The 25773-nt window shown below is 42.3% G+C and overlaps 2 protein-coding genes across 6 annotated transcripts in view; one reads left to right on the forward strand and one right to left on the reverse strand.

Moving 5' to 3' along the window:
- Positions 1 to 25773, reverse strand: part of LOC126873561 (uncharacterized) — a 143197-nt gene that overhangs the window by 108746 nt on the left and 8678 nt on the right. For 2 of the 4 annotated variants that reach the window (XM_050634580.1, XM_050634583.1), the window contains exons 2-5: positions 15744 to 15918; positions 15426 to 15586; positions 14821 to 15344; positions 10879 to 11022 (exon numbers count right to left, since the gene is read on the reverse strand). In XM_050634580.1, the coding sequence (XP_050490537.1) occupies positions 10879 to 11022; positions 14821 to 15031 (355 nt within the window). In that variant the 5' untranslated portion in view covers positions 15032 to 15344; positions 15426 to 15586; positions 15744 to 15918. The remainder of the gene's footprint in view (positions 1 to 10878; positions 11023 to 14820; positions 15345 to 15425; positions 15587 to 15743; positions 15919 to 25773) is intronic. The other 2 variants (XM_050634581.1, XM_050634584.1) reach the window with 2 other exon arrangements.
- The window catches only part of LOC126873541 (tyrosine-protein phosphatase Lar), a 275993-nt gene that overhangs the window by 33880 nt on the left and 216340 nt on the right, over positions 1 to 25773 (forward strand). The gene's annotated exons all lie outside the window — the stretch shown is intronic.

The raw sequence follows: 25773 nt of genomic DNA on the forward strand, positions 1-25773 counted from the left end.
TATACGGATGCCGAGCGGTTACCTCTGACGCACCGATAAACCTTCGGAGTGTGCCGCTTTATCGTTTCGTCTCATTACTGGAACAACGAAAGAGATCGCGTTTTGCTAACTAAGCTGGAAGTAAACGTCCGAAGGAGAAGCTGAGGTGGAAAAAGATAGAGATAGAGAGAGAAATACTTTCGCCTCGGCGTGGCGTCAGAACCTACAGAAGTTCTTTCCACTTTCCCCGCCCGACGACAAGACGGATAGAAGCCATAGTAGCACTGGAAAACGTATACATTGGTAAAAAGCTCGCCGGTTACTTTTTCCATTTTCAGATTAATCCTTCACACCATTTTCATTTAGAGTTGCGCCAGTTTTCGCGAACTCGAGTTCTATTTAACCGGAGTAATACCGCGCCGAGTAATCACGTTTCTGAGACAACGTTTTATTTAAGAAAGGGAAACATTCTACGAATCTTATAAATTAATCGCGTCTACAATGAAATCTGATTTACACGACATAACGGTGACCTAGAAAAGGCTGGATCGAAGCTCTGTTGGTAGCAAGTAAGCCAATGTTGGAAGACAAGACCGCGTCTAAGAAAGTCGGAACGTTAGTACGGATTAGCGGTCACGAAGGATCCGGTCCTGTTTGTCGTGGTTGGCCACCGAAAATCCCGTCAACTCTAAAGTCGACCCTCGTTTCGGCGATGACACATTCGATCTTTCATTTCTCTAACAAGGCTTTCAAAGTTTTCCGAGGGAAAGAGACGCGCGAAACTCGTAACGATCTCGGAAACCATCGCAAATTATATTTACCTTAGAAAATTCGCAGCGGTGGCAAAGTCGCAAGAAAAACGCGATTCCAGCAGCGACTGCTTCCGATTCTTTCACGTATATTTCAAACGAATGGCGACTAAAATATTAAATACGATTTAGTAAAAATCGATTTACCTAAATGATACATTCGGTGTGCAAAGTGCACGAATGATTGTATTTTCTATAAAATGAGACGAGTCTTAGTTCGTTAAACCAAGATTCCAGGATTACGCCAGTGTGGCGTGCTGGTAGCAGTTAGCGTGACTTCCGGCAGAGGCGCCGAGCCCCGGAAACCAATCGTACTCACCGCCAGACCGAATCATCCGCACTTCTATAGTCAAGCGAATCCGTAGTCGTATAGCCTTCGTTGGTATTTGCTAGTAATCCCACGAGAGAAACACGGCGCTAGAATATTTCCCGCTTGAATTTTAATAAAGAAATTCACCTAGTTAGAGACTCGCGTACACAAAACACACACGAGACCGAGTACATCTGACTCACGCGATAGACACAATGTGTCTTTTTATATTTCGATGACATATTCTTTATACTTTATAGCGGATAACGCGATATCCCTTCTGAAATCACGCCTTAGAAAAGCGGCGATAACGTAAATAAATCTGTGAATATAAATAGTTCTGACGAGAAAGAAAAAAGGTAATAGGGTAATATTTTCTAAGGCAGAGGGATAAAGACGAAGCCATGGGAGTGCGAAAGAAACAGAGACAAAGACATCGAAATTCTAAGGGTGGATTATCGGCTTTGTTTGTCCGGAAGGCTGCCATCGAGTATCGATATTTGCAATTTCGCGAACCTAGGCTTCGACCTCATGCAAAAATCAATGAACCAATAACCGAGGTTGGTACTCGTCTAGTTCCTAGTTGTCTATAGATAGTATCACGAGTACATGCGCACGTATTTTCGTTTGTACTGCTCGTTAATCTCTATGCTTGAAAATCTCTTTCCAGACCAACAACTTGGAAAGAGATACGTAGTTACGGAGGGAAACTCGCCATTAAAAATGTGTTATTTTTTTCTTTTTCATATTTTCATCGACAAATAGAAAACCATCGGTCGAACGTTCAACGAAGAGATGTTATTTCACGAGTCAGGATTTCGTAGCTCAAAGTTAAGATGCAATCGATACGAAGATAATGTTGCAAAGCTTAGAACATTGCGAGGTTAGTCGAGTAGATATAGTCGAATCGAAGCAAGGAATTTACCTTGTAATTCGCGAAATTCGGCTCTCAACAATTTTTGAACGATCTGTATCTCGTAATTCTAACGAACAGAAATTACACTAAATAATGTGAATATGTGTTTAATCGTGTAAGCGAACTTCTTCTTGAAATGGATTATTATCGTGTAAATAAATATTGAACGTTCCGAACGTAAACTTGATTTAATAATTATAGGACGGGTAAAGGCAGCGAGTAAATCTAAACAGAATTTTGCGGAATAAGAGAGAAATGAAGTAAAATGATGAAAATGGTATTACGGCAGGAGGAGGTGGATTTCTGGCGCGGATAGTCGGCGAGAGACACGGCGGACTCGTCATAAAGCGATAAGCATTTTTCCAGCGGACGAAGCACCGATAAAAGCACGGGAATTAAAATTCAAAGGTATCCGGCACTTGAGATCGCTTAAAATTTACCAAGTTTCGCGCTGGCCTCAACTTTTAAGCGATAGATACTTTTGGCGAAGGCGGTGAAATAGATTCGAGGGAGTGACGTTTGAAGCGATAGCTGGGCTCAAGTCGTCGAAAAGAGTTGGAAGCTTCGCGAAACTTGTCGAACGAATACGAAAACATTGACGGATAAAATTTTATCAAACACGAAACTTTAATCGATTTTCCCCACAGAAATAATTAAAAACCTTGCGTAGAACTTTGTTCGATAGATCTCGAAAAAAAAAAAAAAAAAAAAAAAGGATTGGAATGCAAAAAGTAAATAAAAGCTAAGAGAAAATTGTCGCGTGTTCCTTGCATTTCTCGTTTCTCGAGTCTGGAAAACTGGCTGATGAACGTCTGCCTAGAAAAGACGCGTCGGTAAAGTTCTTCTTCGTCCACTGGTAAAAACTACTCGGCTCCACGTTCTCTCTCGATTTGCTTTCGCGTCCGAGAAACCAATTTTCCACGAGCCGTCGTCGTTCTTGTCGTTCTTTTGCGGTGAAAGAAGACAGAGGAGGTACAAAAGGAAGGCAACGAGTGGCAAGCTGGAAAACGAATGCTACGTCGAAAACCAAACGGAAAACTTTACTTTAGAGCGGGCTGAACAAATCTTCGGAAGGCTTATTAATAATAATTATTACACAGCGGTTAAAGTTTTATAAAGTCGCTTAAAAATGATCAAATGAGGTAAGTCAAGTTAGCCGGGAAACTTTCACGAAATAATTGGATAAATTTACAAAGAACATTAGTCTGATAAATTCTTCGTTGAAATTTGAATGATAAAGTAAATCAATTTCGAAGCGAAAGATTCGAGAAAAGTTAAGCATCTATCGAGCCGTTCAAAATGCAATTTTCTGGTAACGCGTGCGTGTATCGCGCTCGACCAAGTAAGGTTCGGCGAGAAAATAATTTACGCTAGAAAAAAAAATTTCACTTAGTCAAGATATAACAGCCGATCGATATCAGTATCGCTTCCGACGGATATTCTAACTTCGTTTCAGCAGCAATATTATTTCCGACGAGATAGGATGAGAAGAAAGTTACCGTCGTGCAGACTCGCTTCTAAGCGTGTCGAAAGAATTTGATTACCAGACCCCCCCCCCTTCTTAAACCATGTCCCTTTCGTAAACGGCCGCGAAGCTTAGACCGTGTGTTCGCGTCTTTTCAAAAGTCGATGGACGTTGTTACGATTCGATCGATGTAACGCGTGCGTGGCAAAAAGTCCAACGTAAAATGATTCCGCATAGTTCGTCGTATTAGCCGTGTAGTTTTTCGATACGAGTTAACGTCAACGTTCCTCGCAACGTCGAGCCAATTGTCAATGGTTTTGTATCAGTTACTCGCACCGTTGCACCGTTCTCTATTCTCCTACGTAGAAAAGATACATCTGTCGTAATCGTTTAACAAGCAGAACATGGATATTTTAGCGTTGGCCCACGAAATCATTCTCGTACCAGGTTTACGTTTTGTCGATACGTTTGCTCGCGGTTCGTGCTACTCTTTTTTTCCGCGCCTCTTTCTCGTCGATGCATCCGCATCCCGTTTTCATTTCGGAATCCGATATCTGGTCGTTGCCCCGTTTTTCCATGGATTTCGGCCGCGCCCAACCTCCTCATTTCTCGTCTCCTTCTTTCCCACTCTTTCCTCTTTCCCTGCCTCGCGAATCCACGCTATCGGTCTTTCCAACCGAACACGGCGAATCTTTTTTCTACTCCTTTCGTTTCAACGAAACCACAGCCAAAGGAGGAGGAGAGGAGGATCGAGGTTAAAACAAAAAGACCGCGGCAATTAGTTCTTTAATGGTCAGTGTTCACACGCATCGAACACGGTGTGCTCGATGAATCGACATTGCCAATTTCGTGCCATTTCCACGTTATTTAGCGATCGATCGAAAGATAGGCAGCTAAAGAATATTATTTCTTCTAATTTCGATTCGTACGCCGAGTTCCTCGATATCCCTCTTCTTTCATAACGCTGACACTCAAAATACTCTATCGCGCTCTGACCTGTTTTATAACATTTTTTTATTTTTCATCTAAAAGTAACTGAAAAATCCAATCGTACGTTATCAACCGCGCGTTGTCGAAGCCGCCTTTTTTTTATTAATTTTAGTTATGGAGTTCTCTTTCAACGATATTTACATGAAAAATATTGATTTTAGTGAAAAGTACGATATCTTCGATGTTAAGCATACCAAAAGGTTTAACCGGCAAATAAGTAAATAAATTAAGCGGAATCGACGAAAAAGGTCTGACGGGATAAACGGTATTAACGAGGCGGAAGGAAGTCTGTATCCAATCTTCTAACCTACCGAAATTTTAAAAAAGCACGGAGATACCTCTCGCAGCTACTTTTCACCTAACTCGAGGGATGGGTGGTGGCGTAGAAAGGAAAGAGGCGAACGGAGCCGCTTGGCACCGGAATTCCGGTGGAATTCGCAAAGAAATTCGCGCTCGCGGCCTCTGCTTGCCCGTTTGTCTCGAAACGGTGCGCTCGGACTAGCCATAAGGAGGGTCGTAATTCAGGCGACATTCCGCGTTAAGGGTGTCTCGCCGAACCGACTCTCTTCCCTCTCCTCTCGCAGCTTGTTCTTCCTTACGAACGCTTCGAAGCTAGTTTTATTCTTCGTCCTTCGATCTTCTTTCCCTTGGTTCAACGGTGAAAACAAGGACGGAGAGAAAAAGAAAGAAAAGAACGAACGAACGAACGAACGAAGGATCTTGCAATTATCGACAGCGCGGACTTTCCACGGCTGCAGATTAACGGAAACTTCGGCCTGCCTAAAGTTTAATCGCGCTGAAATGGCTACGCGATAGTTATCGAGATAATTTCATCGAATTACTTCGATAACTGTCCTCGCTGTGTCTTCTTATTCCATACTCGTGTTCGCGGCTCCGAACGCGGAAAACACGGCGAGAAGATTCTCGCGCGTCGCATTTAACGACTCTGCTTCGATCGATCACGAGGAAATTTCGAAGCGTTTGGTGCTTTCAAATTTAACTACACCGCGAGTAAGTTTGATTTGCGATACAGCGCCTGCACGGCTCCCGTTAATTACGAAGACAAGATCCTGGTTGTCGAGCGTTTGTACCATCTAGCGAACAGCGCACCGTCCTTGTCATCGATAAGCATATTCGTGACTGGTGATTGGAGAAAGATCGCAGGCGAAATTCGTTGTCTCGTGGAAAAAGGAAACTGTTGACCGAAATAGCAAAGATCAGCGTGGAAGTGAAATGCTCCGCCGCAAAATAAAGCGATGCTCGTTAACGAGCCCTTTGAGTCGTTAAACCAAATATGAGCATAGCTACTAGCGCTCGTTAATTACCTACGGCACGGTAACGAGATAACTTTTTAATTTGAAGTTTCGCTTCCGGAAACTCGCGATTCTCGACACGGTCTAAAGGATCTACATGCACTTCGATTTAGTTGATTTTCGATCTGCGGAGGAAAAACGCGACGCTCGTAACTGTACGTAGCGATGATATCTCGGCGCGTTAGAACGTTAGCGCGTAGCCGCCGGCAATTTCATCAAACGTTTCATCTCTAAACACTAAACGGCAGAACCTCGGAGCGAGCGCAGGTTGCAGAAGGTGAAACAGAGAAGAACCTAAGAGAAAATGGGTGAAAAAGAACGAAAGTTACGCGAAGGGTAGGTACATAACGTAAAAATTTAAGACTATTGGGTCAGCCATATCTGCTGGCTTAACAATGCTGACACAGGCATTTAGCCTCAGGCTGCAACGTATCTTTCCTGCAATACGTAGAACTGGTCGAGAGGAAGAAAGGGAAAGCACGGAACGGAGAAGGCGGGCAATCGTGAACGCTCGTGGATGGTGGAGCAGAAGGGTTGGTAGAAACGCCACAAGGAAAAATAAGAATTTCGAATCTAATTTTCCCAGGCATATTTAATAATGTACCGGGCGTACCTCCATCTTCTTTGCCATCATCACCAACGCGATTGCTTCCTCCGCGACCGCCAGTCGTTCCTCTATTGTATCATCGATTTTCTTCGCTCCTGGGAAGATGAATAATCGAAAAATACGTTCAAATTAAGTCGAAGATTGAAACGTTACCGTGTCGATAAATTTTTATTATAGCTTGAAACGAAGATCCGAAAATAAGAACTAAAAGAAGCTTTTAATTGAAAGTATCAGGGAGAAAACCATTGGATTACATACAGCGACAACGACACGAGTCGTAGAGAGGAAGGTTCTGGAAAAATATCGCTCAATTTTGTCATCTTGTACAGTCCCCGCGCCAGTTAGTTTCTCGCCGAAAGTGGAACCGCCAACGTTCGTTTTTCGCTGATAGTCCAATTAAAACGCATTTCCCGTTATATATTACGATACTCTAACATCGAGCATCATTTCTACTGTAACACCGAGGGCTGAGTACATTTATTCGCGTTGCTGCTCTCTGCGACCAAGTTTCTCCAACGAAATCGGATTCTTCCGTTTTTAGAAGAATCCGTAGAGTTATCGAAACAAGCAAAGAAAAGTAAAGACAAATCGTTTTCATCGATATAGAACGGAAACGGATTCGATGTAATCTAAAACCCGGCAATCAGGAGTAAAGAGTATGCGAACGTCACCTTTGTCGTTCAAGTAGCGCGAGAGAAAAATCATAGCGATTTTCCTCCGGGAGATTCGTTACTCGTTCCAATTAGCCCCGATTCTCCGGCTCGAGACTTGAATCAATTTCGCGGAACAGTAGGTCACAGATGCCACCAATTACGTTCTGCCAATGGACCGCCATCCTTTCCTATCTCTCTCCGTCGTGTTCAGGAAACAGGCTAAATGATTTTTCTCCTCCCAGGAGTCGGAACGGCGAGACCGGTCGAGCGAAGGAAAGCTATTTGACGACTTTACCCCAATAATTATCGCGAGGGTCTGCGAGTATTACGACCAAGTACTCGACCATTTTGCTCCACCTTTTGCTTTTTTCTTTATACTAAACCGTAATAATTCCTCTATCGGATAAATTGGACACGATCCGATATAGCGCGTTGTTCCTTTAACGATATTAATGAAAACACCGTTTCGCGAGCATTTTCGCAAGCAGTCGATTTCTGCCGTTCCACGAACACGCAAACCATACGCTTAAGTTCAAATGTCTCGCGGTTAATCGAGCGTTATTTGCCAAAACACTAGACTTTGTACATCGGCGAGATCGAGACAAAAGTTTCGTCATTAGTCTTCAAAGTCGCCGCACGACTAACGAACTTATACCCTTATTGCTCGAAGCTATTAATATCGGTCGACGTCGTGTGTTAGCTCTTCTTGTCATTAATTATACCACGTTCGACTAGTCTTTCTACTTGTTCTTCTCCTTGTTCTGAACTTACGATGACGTACAAGCAACTTGAACAGATAATGGATGAATCAGGACGATTTTACGAACTTGTAAAAATCATATTTTTCAAAATGATTCGAACGTCGATATCGCCGTTTGCTGAATTATCATGCGGCAGAGATATCCGATGGAAATTCTGTTCGTCGAGGATCGCGATCGTTTCGTCTGGAACTTTTCCAAAACAAGCGGTTGAGAACGCTAAACACGGCAAGCGCGAGAAATACAGAACGAACGATAAATTTTCTTGGCTCGTGCCGATCATTAGCTGAAACTGAAATCGTTGCACCGTCAGCTCAAGTTATATATTAGGAAATTAAAATGCGGTCAGATTAAAATCTCCTCGTTTATTTCCACTCTCTTCCTCTTCTTTATTCCCGTTTCGCTATCTCAGCCGTTGTTCGCTGTTTAAAGATAGATGTGTGTGTATAACTCATACATTTTAATTTCTTAATCCTACTGTACTCTTCCAGTCATTTTCAACCTCGATCGTATTTATTCTGACTTTTTTAACGCGTAAAGACAACTGCAAACAATTATCTTCGTTTAAATTTCACGCGAAAGATTTTCTTGGGTTATTAAAAGATTTTTTCGTTTGCTAAAATGAGAGCAAGATTGAACTATAAAAATTCGAGCATCACAGCAGGCTAAAACCAAACATCCTCTTTGTTGATTAAATTACGTTTACTCGCGTTTGAAATATGCATTTCTAATTGTTCTCGACATTCCGACTTTCAGATGTTTGTCGTAAATTCCATTTCATTCTTTCGAGTTGCGTAAAGTTCGACGCGCTGTTCGTAATTTCCATTATATTTGTTTCGAAGTAACTTTTTCGTTGAAACTTTCAAGCGATAATGTTTCCACCCTCTTTCCTTGCTTTCTTTCCACCTTCACGTGTCCCGCTCGCATACTATCGGATCTTTCGATCCGTCGTTGTTTCCTTATATCGCGCGGAAGTAGATTCCCGATCCCAAGAGTCGAAATTTTAAGAATACTTGAAAACTCTCGAGACGCATTTTACATCGAGGCTAAAGACACGCCGGATAAAGTTGCCACCCGCAGAACCGTTGCTTTGAATAAAACTCTGCTCTTTTGTGCACGGTGCTCGAACCGAAGGCTCGAGTACGAATCGAAGAGTACTTTCTCCGGCACCTGTGCCCTACGCCTACACAGACAGCGACGTATTTAAAATCGCGATAATCGCGATTGCCCATTGCGACTGCTTCGTGATGAGTTCAAACGGATTTTGACGAAAAGATCGGTTTTTAAAGCCAGGCCCGTTCAAAGGCAGAGCTCTTGAATCCGGTGCTCTCTGCGGGCTCGCGAAAGAAATATGAAAAGAAAAATAGGAAAGAAAGGTATATCGAGCGCTCCATTTTAAGTAACGAAAAGCCGTGCGAACGTGTGTGATAAATATTCGATAGGGGGGAAAAATAAGTTTCTGCGTGATTGACACGGACGACAATGGAACGCGATGGTGATCTCTGGTCCAAAGTCGGTATAATACAGTTCCGTTTCGGGATGAACAGCTAAGGCTAAAAGACGTCGAACAGAGGTTGTTCCTTTCCCGAAGGAACGAAACAAGCAAAGCGAGACGGAGACGCCCGTCTCTTTCTCTATATGGCAAATTCGTGAAGCAATGCCGGTGAGAATTCACGCAACAAAGCTGGCACGACGAGGCGGTGGATGCAGAGAAACGCGAGACAGGTGGATGCAGAAGGTTGCGGCGGAAACGCCGCAGGCATCGGAGACAGTATCTGCTGGGCGCTTCGAGACGTACCGACTTGAAAGCAATGGAGGAGGATTACGTTTTTCCGAAAAGACTAAGCGAATAGTCCTACTGGATGTACTTGGTTCGTTGCAACGTTCAATCCAATCTGCCACAAAGGTTGATAAGAGTCTCCGTTTTATTTAAGCCTCGCATATACATTCGCGGCTACAACTACGTGTACCCGTAATAAGCGGCTGAGGACAAACAGCTTCTGAAAATAGCTTATTGAATTAGAAATGAATTGTGAATTGGAATATTCGATGAATATCGAATGAGAACTGTAAATTAAACGACGTTAAACGTCAAATGCTGTTTCGATCACGAAGAGTCGAAGGGCATCGTATTTTCCTATGAACGATTTAGCCTCCGAATTATCTTGTTTAAGATAGAAACGAACAGACGCAAAACATCGCTTTCGAATATAAAACATCGTTCAAAACGTGAACAATTTAGGAGTCACGCGCATTTTACGAGCGGAACGGAGCTAAAAGCTACTGACCCGTAAAAATCCAACACGTTTCGGCTGCATACGGAAAGATTCGAAACCGAAATAAAAACGAAAAACTTGATTTATCGCAACTCTTTCTACGCAAAGATTACATCGTTTTTCTTTGTGTACGAATTATACAGGTGAAACGGATTCGCGTTAGTTGACAATCAATTTCTATGTAAATGAACAGTTTTTTTCCTAAATATAAATGAAACGTATTTAAATGGCGGCGAAACATGCCTAGAGCATCGTTTTCTAATTTCTATGCGTAACAGACTTCATTTCCGCCGATAGTCTAAACTACGATTAAACTTTGCTCTTCCAGATGGAACGAAGCAAAGAAAAATCGATCACCTCGACATGGAGAAACTTCGAATAGAAAAGTTTGATCGAGCAAATTACGCCGAGAAACTAATTTGTCGAATATACCAAAAGTTTCGGCGAGTCCCTCGAGGAGGAGACTCGAAAGTGAGGCCAGTGCTGCGAATGTTCGATATTTACCAGGTTAAGATGTTTCTGATAAAAATCCACAGCTCATGGTGTTAATTCGGCTTTGCAAGCAATTACCGTCGCATTTCTCGAAACGCACGACTTCCTAACTGGTGTTTCGTTTCCAGTTTTCCGTTTCATCCGTCCAAAATCGTGATAGGTTCTCTTCGTGTCTTTCGTCGCTCTTTTTTCGATTCTTTCACTTGCCAATGATTCTCAACGAGAGGAGAACACTCTATGGCACGCCTCCGGACATACCGCAGGGTTGTTCGTGCAAAGGCTGCAGAAAAGATAAAATCCACCATCTTACCTTTGCCCGCCTCTTCCTGCTTCCGTTTCTCCCTCTTTATTCTTACACCTACGCTCGTTGCATTTTTCTTCGCCTCCGCGTCGTTTCGGCAGATGCGCCGCGTTGATATATCCCTTCCGTCTTTGTCAATTAGAAACGTCGAGTCTGAAACAGTCGAGTATCCGATTCGTTGAAACAATTCCCTTTCTAGAAACGTCGAGGACATTAACCCACTTTTCGCGCTTGGAAACCGACTAGCTTACGACCTACTGGCAAACTCTGCTCAAGCGCGAAGACAAAATGCATTTATTGAGGCCAGGAATCGAAAATCTCACGGGAATTGGTTCGGATTTCATATCTTCGCTACTGCTCGATCTGCCGGAACGCTCTCCGTAACCAATCTTCTCGTAAAGAGAACCCTTCGAACCGTTTTCCTCGTAAAGATCGAACCAAGGGTGAAAAATAATAGGACCAGGCTCGATAAAGTCATAACTGCTTTCCACTTACAGTAGGGTCAACTATATAACGCTTCTGAGGCAACATCGCTCATATCTTATTCCCTAAAAGGTATTCTTAATATTCCAAGTCCTACGATACCGAAATCCTATAACAAACAATTTTGCGAGAAACGGAATTGAATTTCATCGACGATTCAAACTATCTAATTCCATCGATGAAAACAATAAAAAAAAAAAAATAAAAATAAAAATAATAATAAAAGAGATAATAACTAAAGCATCAGCGATCGATTACAATTCATGCAGAAAAGTGTGAAAGATAGAACGATCGGAGAAACGAGAGAAATACAGCGAGTGATTCATCATCGAGCACCGGAGCAAAAAAGACAGAGAGCGGCGATGGAGAAAGGGCGAGTAAAGAGGTGAGATACTTGAAGAAATCGTGCTAGGAACACAGAGGGTTTTCGTCTTATTTCGGCGCATAGCTAGCACTCGAAGAAGAGATGACACTGGAAGGAAAATAAAAGCCAGTTTCTCGGGCCGGGTCAGCCTTCCTTCTTTCTACTCGCAGCATCCCATTCTACCTGGTTTCGCCTTACCTCTTTCCAGCCTACTTACTCTTCGTACTACTCGTTTTCTCGTTACCACCCTTCTAGAAATTATTAAAGGGAAAACACCCTTGAAATCTGCTTTCTCTTCATCGTTGTCAACACTGTCGAGAGAAACGTCCGTTTCTACCTTTCACGTCATCGACCAACACGAACAAATTCAATATGGTGACAGGAAAGTAACAGATAGGTAAAAATCTCAAACCTTAAAACGAACATTCTTCGAATGGAAATTGCCTAGTAACGAAAATATGTAATTTGGATTACAGCTTCTAGCGATTACTAATGGCATACGCTGTTTCACTACGTGCAACAGAGCTCTAGAAAGTTGTATCGAATTCGGCCGAAACTTTCGTCGGATATATTTCATACGCCGTTGCTCGAATTTCAAAGTATACAGCAACCAGGTCATTATTACTGGCAAACGAAAGTTCGGTTCGATCGTGATAAACATGATTTAGCACGTTCAACGTTTCATCTAACGAGAACGAAAGACATTTGGTTAAACAAGAGCGGATATCACGAGATGTACGCTTTCTCTGGAAAAGTAAGAAAAAAATTGCAAAATAAAAATGTTTGGAAGATTTCTAAAGCAATAGAGAGAAGCATAAGTATATTGATCCAAGTTTCGATGACTTCAATGAAAACTTCAATGAAAGAAGATAGAAAGAGAGAACAGTTGGTCGATGTACATTGGAAGAGCAGTGTTTGAAAGAGTTCCTGACCCTCTTCCTCTTGCCGTATAAATCGATGAACGGGCAAATACTCGTTTGCTACTCAGTTTACATCACTTCGAAATGAAACGCTGCGATGGAATCTAAACGACATTTGGACATTCGACAAACGACGATGCAGCACGCTAATGGTAAAACAGTGCAAAATCGGATGGACACGGATCTTCGTTGCTCGATGAACAGTTTCAGTTCAAACGTATCGATATATATCGGATAAACCGGAAGAAATATCCGAATAAGAAAGTAAAACGGAAAAAAGGAAAAAGGGATGAAAAACGAGAGCCAAGCGATCAATGAGAATTTGAAAAGTAGTATGGCTACGAATTGCTCTAGATAAAGGCGATCGAGGGAACGTAGAAATAATAGCGGTATAAAATCTTGCTGAGACTCGAACCATATGGTATTCCAAGCTTCCGTAGCTGGTACGTCCATTCCATGTACATATCCTTCTACTTCTACACCAATGTACGTATATATTATCGATTTTCTTTTACCGACGATTCTCAGCGTGAAACCACCAAGCATTGTTCTTTCTCTCTTTACTATATTTCTTTTCGTAATTCTCCTCTGTGCTCGCTTGATCGCGGATGAAGTGCACCGTGCACTGTTTAGACATGTAGCGTTATTAGAAAGCGAAAATGTATCTACTGGCTATTTTCTCGAGCGAACTCAACTCCAATGTACTCCTCGTAATACATGCTACAACGATTCGGTCCAACACTTTGCCCGTTCTTCTTCTTTTCTGCGAGATATAGCGCCCCCTGAATCGATCAGAACAACAGTCTCGAAAATATCTATGGTCTTGGAGCAGTTTTGCACAAAGCGACGGGAGCTGCAGGAACGTTCCGTGTATCGCGAATGTCATCGAGCAGCAAGAGTTTTACAAGACGTTCGTGCAGCGAATAGAAACGTAAATGGAATGAGATTAGCGATCGTTCTGGGATGCATCGTGTTCGTTCAAAGACTAATCTCTCGCGAAAACGGATACGCGTTGGGTCGCATCACCGATACGACGTTGCGAGTCTACTGCGAGCAACAGTCCTGTTCTCACTGCGTCGAATATCGTGTGTTGCACGGAAGAGATACGGCATATAACCAATACGCTGTAGCAAGAATAACCGAGCGAGCGAAATTCCAGGACGGTTGCTGCGTGTGCACCAGCTGGCCCATTATACCGGCTTTGTTCCGTCAGACTCGAACAGAGGCTTGTATACCCGGCGATTTCCTGTGGGATCCTCGATACCCCTTCGTTTTCTACGTTTGCCTCTTCCATACTTGGCTCCCTCACGAACTCTCGTTGTTTCATCTTTGCCTAGATAGGTAGTTACCACTGTCCACTTTTTCTTTACATGGACGACATTGCGTGACTCTGCTGGCTCTAAACGGTACACATTTGCCATTTCCAAGCAACACAGAAACTCGTAAGCAAATTAATTTTACTACATAATGGTGTTGAAGATCATCTTGTTTAAGTAACTCGTTTAATGCCTAAATGTTTGCGAACACGTTCTTTGGTCTGTGTCACTCGCGAAGGGTACGTGTAAAATGTCCGAAAGTCGCACGTACCCTTTCGATTTATCGCGTAATATAAAACCTAACCGCAGTGAGCAATCAAATTCTTTTACCCTTAGTCAGGGACCTAACAAAGGGATCGTAACTCGACGAAACGTGGCTTGACCGCTCGTTTGAGCAACTGATCGGAGACAGAAGAGAACGAGAATCGAACGAGGCACTTTGTCAGGTTTTCTGGCTGTTTGAGAACCGTCCCCTACCTACGTATATCGAGAATCAAAGGCCACACTTGCGGATTCAAGGGATCGATGCTGAATTTATGAAATGCAGATAACCGTGTTTCTCGATGAAAAATGGACATAGCATGGAAGTGACTACTTTAAACAAATAAGCACGTAGTAAAAGTACATTGGGTTACTAAGCATATTATGCAAAAGTACAAGGAATAAAGCATGATTTGTAGTGAAAATCCACTGTGGTTTGCCATTAAAATCTCAAATTAAGCCGAAAAGAAGCAAATTAACGAAACGAGAAACGAAAAAAGATAGCGAGAGAAGAAAGGAAGGGGAAGAGATAAATCAAAGACAAAGATGTATGACAAATGAATAGGAAAATCGGTACGTCAAATTGCACCGTACCCTAGAAAATTACCTTTTGTCGATAATATCGGAGCAAGTTGATAGCGGAGTGGCAGTGCGGGGTAAACGACCCCCTCCGCTTCTACGTCCAGGTCCCATGGCAGCGACGGCACGGCTGTCTCGTGTGCACGTGTATGCTGATGTATGCGCTGACGTGCAAGCCTGCTTTGCATTTTTACGGTGCACGTAGAACGAAGCAGTATAAAGCGATCTCTTCGTTCCATGCGCGTATAGGCGTACAAGCGTGATGTGTAGGGTACTCGCACTGTAATGCGGTCGGTCGCGTGTTTCACGGGAATCGAGGAAAATATCTACGCGAGACCAATGGAATTTCCCCTGTACGTAGCTAACCATGTTTCACCGCCAATGCTTCGGGCACATTTATCAGTAGACGATACTTATTTTCGACGGGACACGTGACGACGGGCACTCGCGTTAAACGTGCGAGTATGAGCAGCGCACTCCACCCAGTGAACATCGAATCGATCTATGCGACTCTCCTCGAATCGATTCTCCAATGGAAAATGAGTTATCGGCCTACGACATATATATGTATATTATCGTGTATATGTATATATATGTATGTGTGTGTATATATATATTCATATGTATCTACACTTACCTATATCCTTTGATGCCTATATCGCTGAATTTCTATGATCGATGCGGATTTCTATGATATACTAGCAAATATCGGCGACGCGTCAATACTGGATTTATACACGAATTGTCGCGCCATCGTTACCGAACGAAATAAAGTAAATGTGGAAAGCAGCTTACTGGAAACAGAAAAAAAATATTTAAGTATCGTAGCACGTCTGCAGAACGTTATTAAATGCATTAACTTAGATCTGTCAAAGGATCGAAACTTTGCCTGCTCCGCGAACAGGAAGAAAACAAAGAAAGATATCCGATATAATGACAAAAGCTTCTTACAATTAAGTTCCTTCAGCAGCCATCTCGTTAAGAATTAAACAACTACTCAGCTACTTTGAAAGAAAGGAGGAAAAGAGGCGAACACGTATTAAACGACAGATCCTCCTTTCCTATCCAAATTTCTTCCGGCGGTAGACCTGTTCTTCTCCCTCGTTTCCGCGAATAATTCCTTTAACTGAAAAATTCGAAGGTTAATTTTAAACGGATAACGGCCAAAAGCGCGATTTCTATTTCGAAATCTATAACTACACCGTCGCACTGATCGTTTAAAAAATTCCATAGTTCCATGCTATATTCGTAGTAAATCTAAAGCGGCAATTTCTATCCGATTCGATGATATTTAATTTGAAGGAAAAGTTGTAGCAGCGTGCGAAAGAACATTACGATCGAAACCCTCGAGTTTAAGTAATGCGGCCGTAGAATTGTTAGCAAGGAGAAAAACTGAAAATTTCTAATTCGCGGTCGAGCTACATTTTTTACTATTTATCCTTCCAGGCTGTTCGTACTCGCTTTTATGCGCCGATTCTGTGGCTTCTATTTTTTTTTCTTCATTTTGTCATTCCCTTTTTCCAACTGCACCTTGTTGCGGTGGATATTCCGGCAACCTCCTCTCGCATCCCTCGAACAAAACCCCAGTTCCGTTGTCGTACCGTACCGAATGCGCTACCCCATTGCAAGACCCCACAATTCCCTGCATCCCCGTCGCGTTTCCGGAACCTCTACCTCTACCACGACGCTTCTGTACGTTCACTCTCGGCTAGACTTCGTTGGACCCTCGCGACGGTCGTGCTTTTGTTTCGAATTAACATTAGGAGGTTTCCGCGTCAGAGAATTTATGCGGACATACAAATAAGCTGCGTTGCCTGGCTGCGATGTAACATTTAGAAATAGCAAACTCTTTCTGACGCAGGCTGATTTAATTCGAGTGGAGACAATAGAACGACGACCGGAAGAGGAAAATAATATTATACACAGTGTAATTATCTCGCGATAAATAATATATTTGTGAGAGCGAAAATTACAATTTATCATACGATACGAGATATAGAAACCTATTTGGCGTTCGAACAAAAAATTCATATTGCCGAAAATGTAGCGCGAATGAATTTACGGCTATCCATAAATCCTAGCTTATTCCAAATTATACTCCATATCTTTCGTTACTTTCCGTGCTGGTGATGAATCGTCCAAGAGAATAACATTGATATGCAAAAAACGGTGACAAATGACACAACTATACGCGTACACATACACGTGTAGTTCTCTTTGAAAAACTTAAGTTTTAATTTATCTTGCGGAACAGTAATCGGCTTACGCGAGACTGTCAGAAACGTCGAGGTAACGTCGTCGAGAGATTTGTCGTCCTACTATAGACGCTCTTACAATAATTGTACGAACGGCTTCTTCTTTTATTCTCTCATCGCTGTAGGCTACTCGCTTCCCACTCTACGCCGTTCTTTTTAGACATCGCGAAGCAGGGACTCGGATATCCTGACCCACATACGCTCGTTTAAATAGGTCGGTTTAACATTCCATCTTACTTGCAAAGCTTTAGACATTATCAAACGCCCGTTCTCATCCTCGCTTCTCGCTTATTTCGATTCTTTTGTGAAAAATGAATCCGATTGAAAGTAATTTCAGAACAATCGACGCTCTGACGAACTGTCCATCGTATATTAATGGCCGATCGTGTATTCAATACGGTTTTGTCAATGCCTTTATCATATTACGTGGTCTGTAATCCGGAAACATTTCACGGAATATCATCGAATCAGGTCAAACTAAGTATGATTGGGAGTGTCAAACTGTTCCGATGAATCGAAGAGCTCTACAAACTGCAAACGCAGTTTAGAACAAACGCGATCGAAGGCTTGATATTTAATAACAAGAATTACAATTAATTTCAGAAACCCGACACTGCTCGAACGATAAATTAATTATCGGGTCTTCTCGAATAACTCGAAGCTAAAGCAAATTCGATAAAGACAATCGAATTTGATTTAATTCATACAAATTAGAATATTAAAGAAACGTTTTAAAATTAAAGACGAATTGAAGATTTATACAAATATTGTATGTTATCGACGCTCGTATTTAGATGCGCCCGTTTCTCACCTGATGCGGATAATACAATAGTAACAAATGTACAAATTTAAACGAATTCTATTGCTTGGATCGATCGTAGCGAAATTACAACGAGGACTTTGTCGTTGACTGTCCTCCCTTGTTCGCGAAACATCTAACTCGTTTGCAATGTCAATTCACGCATCGCCGGACGTTAATTCGGTATTTCGAAGCGCGATTTTCCAAGCCATTCTTCGATCACGCGTTTCCAGCTTTTACAAGCGTAAGCCCGGTTAAGCTCGCGCGTTTAGCCTCTCTAATAAGCAGCCGAATAGGTGATAACGTTTCCCCGATCGAATCAAGAGTTTCATCGGGAAAGTGACAAACGTTATTATCGAGAACATGGAATAATCTTTCATACTTATTTGCAAATTTATATGCCAATTTAAAATACAAAACCGAACGAGGGTTTACGTCAACGATAACGCGTGAGGAACGACACGTAAAATGCATGTGAGCATCGGCATGCGTAGAATCGCGTAGAATCGCGTAGAAAATTTTAGGAGAAAAGAACCATCGGATTGCTCTGCGAGTAGAAACTTTTCTACGATCCAACGTTCTTGCATAATTAATCCGTAAAATGCAAAGAATAGGAAACTGGAGAAGAAGAAGAAGAAGAGGAAGGGTAGGATTTTATGCAAGTTTGTCTAAAGACGGTCCAATGACGACGCTTAGATCACGAAAGAAAGGAAAGAAGGAAAATGCGGAAAACCAAGGAAAGGAAGTTGGCAATATCGTCTTCGAGGATCCCGATTTTGTACAGTGACGTGACATCGTAGGCAATCTTGAAAGCTGCTTCGCGTTGACGAGAACTTTGCCGTCCGGTTCATCGGCAACAAAGGATCGAATCTCCCTCATGCGCGAGATCGGAGATTGCAGAGAGAAAGGTTTCAACGAAAGAGGAAGCAAAAACACGAAACTTTCTCGTAGAAAACAGTGACAAAAAATTCCTCGTCACTATGATCGTGATTTCCCGATACCTACACCTCTGTCACGTTTAAATGAAAGAGAATCAAATTTTATATCCAGTGCAATTTCATGTCAAACCAAAAGCTGCATATATCGAGATTACTATCGTATATTAAAATAACATTCACGGTGATGAAAATCTTGTTACGCGTTTTAACAGGTAGACATTTTAACAAGCATTAAACGTAGAATCTAATTGCTTTTTATATTAACCCTATGATATCCAGAGCTTCGAATCGTTGTACGGAAATAGTAAATTTAATAAATATACGAGTTATGTGCCGTTTTTTTTAATGCATGTTGCGCACTATCGTTGGTGTTTATTAAAAGAGAAAAGAGTATTACAACGAAAAATGATGCAAATTCGTCAAAGTCCTGTAGAAAGTGAAGCCGATGCGAGAGGAAAAAGGCGTAAATCTTCAAATCATGTAAATAAGGGATGAAGCGAATGCGGAGAAACAGCATTGTAAAAAGTGCTACTTTATACAGTTCAAATTTATGGATAATGAAATGCGAGAAAAGGGTGTAGAGTGGAAGAAGAGGCCGGCAGTGGAGAGCAGGCCAACAGTCATAATCGCAGCTTAGAATGCATGGAATAATTGCGCGCGTGCATTGCGCTGTAGGCGGCTTAAACGCTGCGGCAATCATAAAATATAATTTCTTCGGGTCGGCTTGTTACAGCCACGCTGTCCTTCCCATCCCACCGTTCCGGCAATTTCGATCTTTTTTTTTTTTTTAAAGGCTGTAGTTTGCACTAAAACAAAACGGACGAAGAGTGCTGTGGCGAAGCAGTACGAGAAAAAGACCGAACGCAAAGGTGTGTACGGGAAGCAAAGCGCGCGTCACGATGCGTATGTTTGTTTCACAGCAGTACGAAATACCTGGAACGTTCTATAATAAAACAACGGATAAGCAATGACGGCAGAGTTCTTCTTCGCGTAGTTTTTCACTCTTCCCATCTGGACGAACTTTATCGAGCTCGTGGCCGTGAATTGCAAATGTATTACCGTCTCCTTTCGCCAGGTTTTTCTCGACCGAACGAGGAAGGCAAATGGAAGGAACATGCGTTGATGGTCGCCGAGGTAACGGGAACGAGGAGCACGATCTAACGCATAAGAAGTGGAGGAAACTCACCGCGAAATAATAACGAATGCGAGATATATGTTACGATAGTCGTGACAATTTGCCAATTTTTCCTAGTAGGTTTGTTGACCCAGTAAAACTACCATCTTACCGGAACAAGCTAGGAAAAGGAATGCTGGCTCTACTTGGCAAATTTTATCAATTTCGCGATTTCCTGGCGCTAGTCCAGCCACAACCTCGAGAAACGAGACAGTACCGCTTATTTTTCTCAACCATCGGAACCAGATATATCGATTTAAGATTTTCCTTCTGCTTTCGCGACAATTCAATTCGTCCGAATTGCGTCAGCTACGTCAAATTACAATTTCCTTCGTAGATAGCTATCTCTCTCTCTCTCTCTCTCCCTCGATTGATAAGACGAGGGCTCTCTTAATCTCGTTATCGTCAAATATCACACGCGAAGATGAAATAACATAATATTTCGGTACGTAAGGAAGCTCTTTGCTTATACCTGCGTAACAGTTCTGGAATATAAAAACTTAAAGCGCTCGTCTTATCGCTTTTTGCGACACTATCGCACTGACAGAATTTTATTAGACCGATTTTTCCAGATTCCCTTCGTTCCTTTTCCTTTCAGACGAGACTGCAGAATCTTCCGCGCAGACAGGCTTCGGCAGCCAATATCTCCGAGTGCGACTTAACGTTGATCCTTCTTTTATATCCGTTGAATTTAAATAATGGAGCCTGTGCTAATTCGAGGCCAGCGGTGGTCAACTAAGCAGTAGTTTGCAGAAAATTTATTTCACGAAGATGAAAATTTAATTCGAGATGAATACAACGTTAATCGTCTTTCGGCAATCGCGAACCTTTCGCATAAATGTTGAAAATGTCGGCTGTAGCGTAACAATAGAGAGAGGTGAATTTGAATTTTTCAGATACGACCAGCGATACTCGAATTTCGTGCTCAATTTATAATTCCGCATTTACGTAGCACATCATATCCTAAACCTGGAATAACAGGAAGCTTTGAAAATGGTCGACGAGGCTTGAAACGGATACCGAACAGATGGCGGCTTGATCCAACTGCTGTAACTCGTTATACTCTGCGGTTATACCTCCGTGATTACCTGCACGAGCAAACTCGGACTTCTGCCTGAGTTTCTCATTATCGCGAGTGCGCAATGTAACCCTGAACTTTAATCATGGGCCTATCGTTAAAGGCTTTTTACCGGCTTCGGCTTCCCCGAGTCACGTTTTCAACAAACGTACTTGGGTATTCTTTATCTTTTTCTTCTTTTTCAAGAATCGGACAAGGCAATGGAATTTTTCCCGTCTAGATAGAGCGCTACAAAAGCTTTAGAATTTTACTTGGAGTAAGTAAGAGTATCGTAATCTATCAATTGTGTGTGAATTTGGTAGTGCAGTTGCAAGGTCTGCCTATCTATCAAGCGAGACGGAACGATTTATCGAGGACGCGAGGAAAAGAGAATGGAGATCTATTCGCAGATACTTTCAGAGAGGGAAAGAGAGATGGCGGATGGAAGTGATGGGTAAGCTAACACAGTAACGAAGTCCAAAATGTTTTTCCCCTGCTGGACCGTCGAGTGCTCAATATCTATGCTAATCCGGTCTACCGCTTCTTCGGTGTACGCCACTACACACTCTTCTGCGTCAGTCGTATTCCTTATCTTTCCTTTTCCTTCTGCTTCTCCTTCAACGTTTCGCCCTTTTACCGGGCTTCTGCACCGTGGCTTTTGTCTCTGCATAGTTAAGTAAACAGCGGCTTGCAAGGCGATTTTCCGAACAAGAAATCGATAGGCGAGTCGTCCTAAAGTTCGATAGGCGAGTCGTCCTAAAGTTCGATAGGCGAGACGTCCTAGAGTTCGACAGTCTTTCACGGAGTATCTCAAGTCTTTATTCGTATAATCCGTCGAAACGTTTCTTCTTCGCAGAGGAGAAAAATTGAAAAATAATCAACGACGAAACTAGCGCAAAAGCGAAGCATCGATTTCCACGAATACATTTTTGTTATTGTAATTTCTGGCGTGTTACCGAAAACCAGCAATACTCTATATATTACTGTTTACTATATCGACCAGGTCTTTTCTTCGTAAACGTTTACTTTTCACCAACTTCGCTAAAGGAATCTTATTACTTGCCTTCTACAAACGTTTATGTATCACGGAATTACAAGTAGGGTATCTTCTTGAAACTCGGCTCGGTGAAATCTTTCGCTTTAAGAGAAGCTGTTTCGATCAAACCACGAGACATACCTCGCCTCTACGCACCAACACCATATATAACAACTTTATCCGATATTTCAGATTACATCTCTCCGTTTTAATTACCACCTCTCGATACTTCAGAGCCAACAATTACGTGTTAATTGTACGAATAAGACGAGGAAGACGCACGGCATAGTATCGACTGTTTGTATCCGCATAGGTTTCACCGTTCTCTATTCCATGTGTCCTATAGCCACCTATTGACTGTCTTGGCGAATTGCATTAGTTCTAATCTAATCTTCTCTATTCACCGCTTCCGTTATTACTGTCAGCGATACAATGGAGGGCTAATTAAAGTTGTAGCTCGTGACGCTACTGTATCGAAAGCCAACGTCAATGGTATAATTATGCAACAATTGCTCGTCGTCTTTCGAAATTGATGCAAATCGCATACTTTGTATTTCGAAACGCAGACCGCAACGGCGTTCAAAATATTAGGTTGTCCGAAAAGTTTCTTTCGTTTCATAAGGTGACAATAGACGAACAACAATTTTTGTTTTATATTATTTTATTGAATCAGGCGTGATACATTTCGTTCTATTTCTATTACTATGTTCCTGCATAATTCGATAAACCGATATAAAACGAAAAACACTGCGCGTCTATTATTTCCTTATCAAACGAAAGAAACTTTTCGCACGACCTAATATATCTTCCCCCTTTCGATAATTTCAAGAGAAAAATAGACCATCTCGAGGATATATACGCTCGGGTTCGTAAGTATTAAGATGATTACGGATTTCGTAGGAAACATGACGATAAATGTTGTATTTTGCGACTCGATGTATCTATACGTAATAAATATTTGTTGAAACTATTTGCCATGATTGTTACGACACGGTAAATTATAATAATTATACGATGGCGTTCACAGTTTAACAACGTGAATTCGATCGAACGAATTTTAGATGAATAGATAGGAAACTGGCAAAATTTAAATCTGCATTGCGAAATCGTTTCTAGCGTGCGTGGAACGGAATAACAACGATTACAATACGGTAAGATGAATATTAAAATTGATTAAAATAACAGTCGCGATTAGTAAAACGTAAAATCGATTTTCATCGGCAACTGTTTTTGCTAATATGTAATTTGACTCGTAGAATTGTTATACGTCGATGTGCTGTACAATGCTATACTTTGGAACAAAAAACGTAGAATCACGTGCGTTTCGGATTGCGCACGAGCGAATTTCCAGTTTTAATCGTAGAACGCAATTACATTCTCGATCCGTAGCAACCTCTCGCCACTTTCCATCCTCGCCCTTCCGCGCCAGAGAATGTCGGCGATCATTAGCGCGGATGCCCCGCAAATCATTAACGCGATTACGTTGTAACATAACAACGCCTGAAATCTATTGTACGCTTTCGAATGAAAAATGAAAGCACAATGAGAAACGGGCGTAAACACTGACGTAATTTCTAAACCAATCGGTTACCAACGAATGCCGCAACGAGGAAAAATATGAAAAATAAAACAAGATCGTAGGGAAGGCTTCTGCTTTCAGGAAGCAAATGGATTTCTCCGGGAAAGCAGGTTAATCGATAACAACGTTTCTGCCGTGTTTTTTATTTACGCTGCGTCGTCCCAGAAGTAGAATCAGCGCTGCGGCATTCACGGGACGTTTCAAAGTTTTTAACGATTCCAAAATGTTCGAGTACAGAAACGCGCTACATCGAAAGCGAAATGAAGAATTTATGGAGACGAAGGTGTGGCACGAAGAACTAAGAGGACCAACTAAGAAGAAGATAATTAAATGTAGGCAATATCGAAATTAATGGACGAATGTTTGATTTTCAATTTTCCTGCAAGTTGTTAATCATCGATTATCGATTATCAGTGATATAATTAACCGGCGGGCATGGAGTACCGAAATTGTTGGTAAACATAATATCCGGTGTTAAATCGCGTTAGAAGCATATAAAATTATGTTAATTATCGGTAAATCGAAGAGAAATTGTATCAAGAAAGGAGGAACGTTGTTTCACGGGAGTTTCTCGCGAAATTTAACGATCCACTTTACGTATAAGCGAGATCTCGTTCCGAAGTAATTCCGGTCGCTGGCAGTCCGATTAACGTTTTAATCCGATTACCAAAGTTTACTCAAACTCGCGTAGGATCGCCGCGAAGAAAACCTAGAGATTCGGTAATACGACAGAAATTTTCCGTTGGGACGTCTGGATTTCCGCCTTTCCGGCAAGTCTTAGTGTCTCGGCTAATTAATCCGCTAAATTAGTAGGTCGGAGAGCGAGTGTTCAGCAGAGCGTAGAGACCACGAGTACCAAAAAGACCGTCTCCGCTTCTCTGTAGCTGATACACGCGGCTGGCAAGGCTGCTGTAGTCGGGTTGCTCGCACCGAATACGCCTTCTACGAGAACGCGAGATCATTCGTGCTTGCGACTGCCGTGAAAATGCATAACTAAGTAAACGTGCTCGTGTTTCCGCTGTTGTGTGTGCACAGATGTATTCATGCTTACGCTCGCGATTGCGTTCGCTTTCGCGTTCATATTAGAGTTCGCACTCGCGTTCACGTTCGCGTTAACGCTGGCGTTAACGTTCACGTGCGAGCATCAAACGTAATAATGCCTTGTAACGAAACAACGTGGTTTCTGTCGCTTCTGGACACGTTTCCGGCCAACGCGCCACAGTAGGTGTCGGTAAAACGTGGCTGAAACAACCGGATAGAGAAGAGACGGCGTCTAAGCAGTGTCGTACCGAGCCTAGGCTTGTCTAACCCCGATTTCCTACCACTGTGTGTGTTGTGACGTCACGTGCGTTCAACACCCTCGCGTGGTCATCGATCTGCCATCACCCCTTACACCCTCGGACGATGAAGGTGTAACACGACCTACCGAGCATCTATTCCGTACGCCGGAATGGATACGCTACCGCTTTTTTTTTTCTCCCTTTCGATCCGTTAAAAAATCTCTCTACCTGTTTCTCCGATTTCATATCCGCGCTATCCGAATCCGGATATATACCGCGTTATCCTTTCGAACGATACGCCACAGACATTCCCAAGTTATATAAGCTGTACGAGTGAAATACCGTCGCATCGTTAAGGAGAAGTAGCTGTTCCGAACGATGGTATAGATGGAAGTTGGCTCTGATACGACTGACGCGAAAAAAACTTTCAGCCTCGCGATCTAGACGATATCTCGATTTTCTTCGATGCTTTCCGAACAGGACTACTCCGACTTTCACGCCCAACTTTCTTCTTTCGTTTCTGTCTCAAAACTTGGTCGAACTCTGCCGGAACAATGCTACTCGAGCATCTTGCAAGAAGTTCTCTTCTTCGTTCACACGTGGCTGTGAATAGCGTGTATGAAAATTCAAATAAACACGTAGTCGCACTATTTACATCGAATCGTTCTACAGATCGCCATACGTGCGATTATATCGTGCCAGTTGTTTCGCTTGATTCTCCGTTATTAATTCTCGAACGTCGGCGTTACATCTGCAATCGATTACAGTGACAAATCTTCCACGCGAGTCTCGTTCCTTCTGAGAAACAGCGGCATGTTTGATATTTCATCGACGTGTAGAATCGTTGGAAATGCGCAAACAGT

This window comes from Bombus huntii, chromosome 14 (genome assembly GCF_024542735.1).
Source record: "Bombus huntii isolate Logan2020A chromosome 14, iyBomHunt1.1, whole genome shotgun sequence".
Taxonomy (NCBI): domain Eukaryota; kingdom Metazoa; phylum Arthropoda; class Insecta; order Hymenoptera; family Apidae; genus Bombus; species Bombus huntii.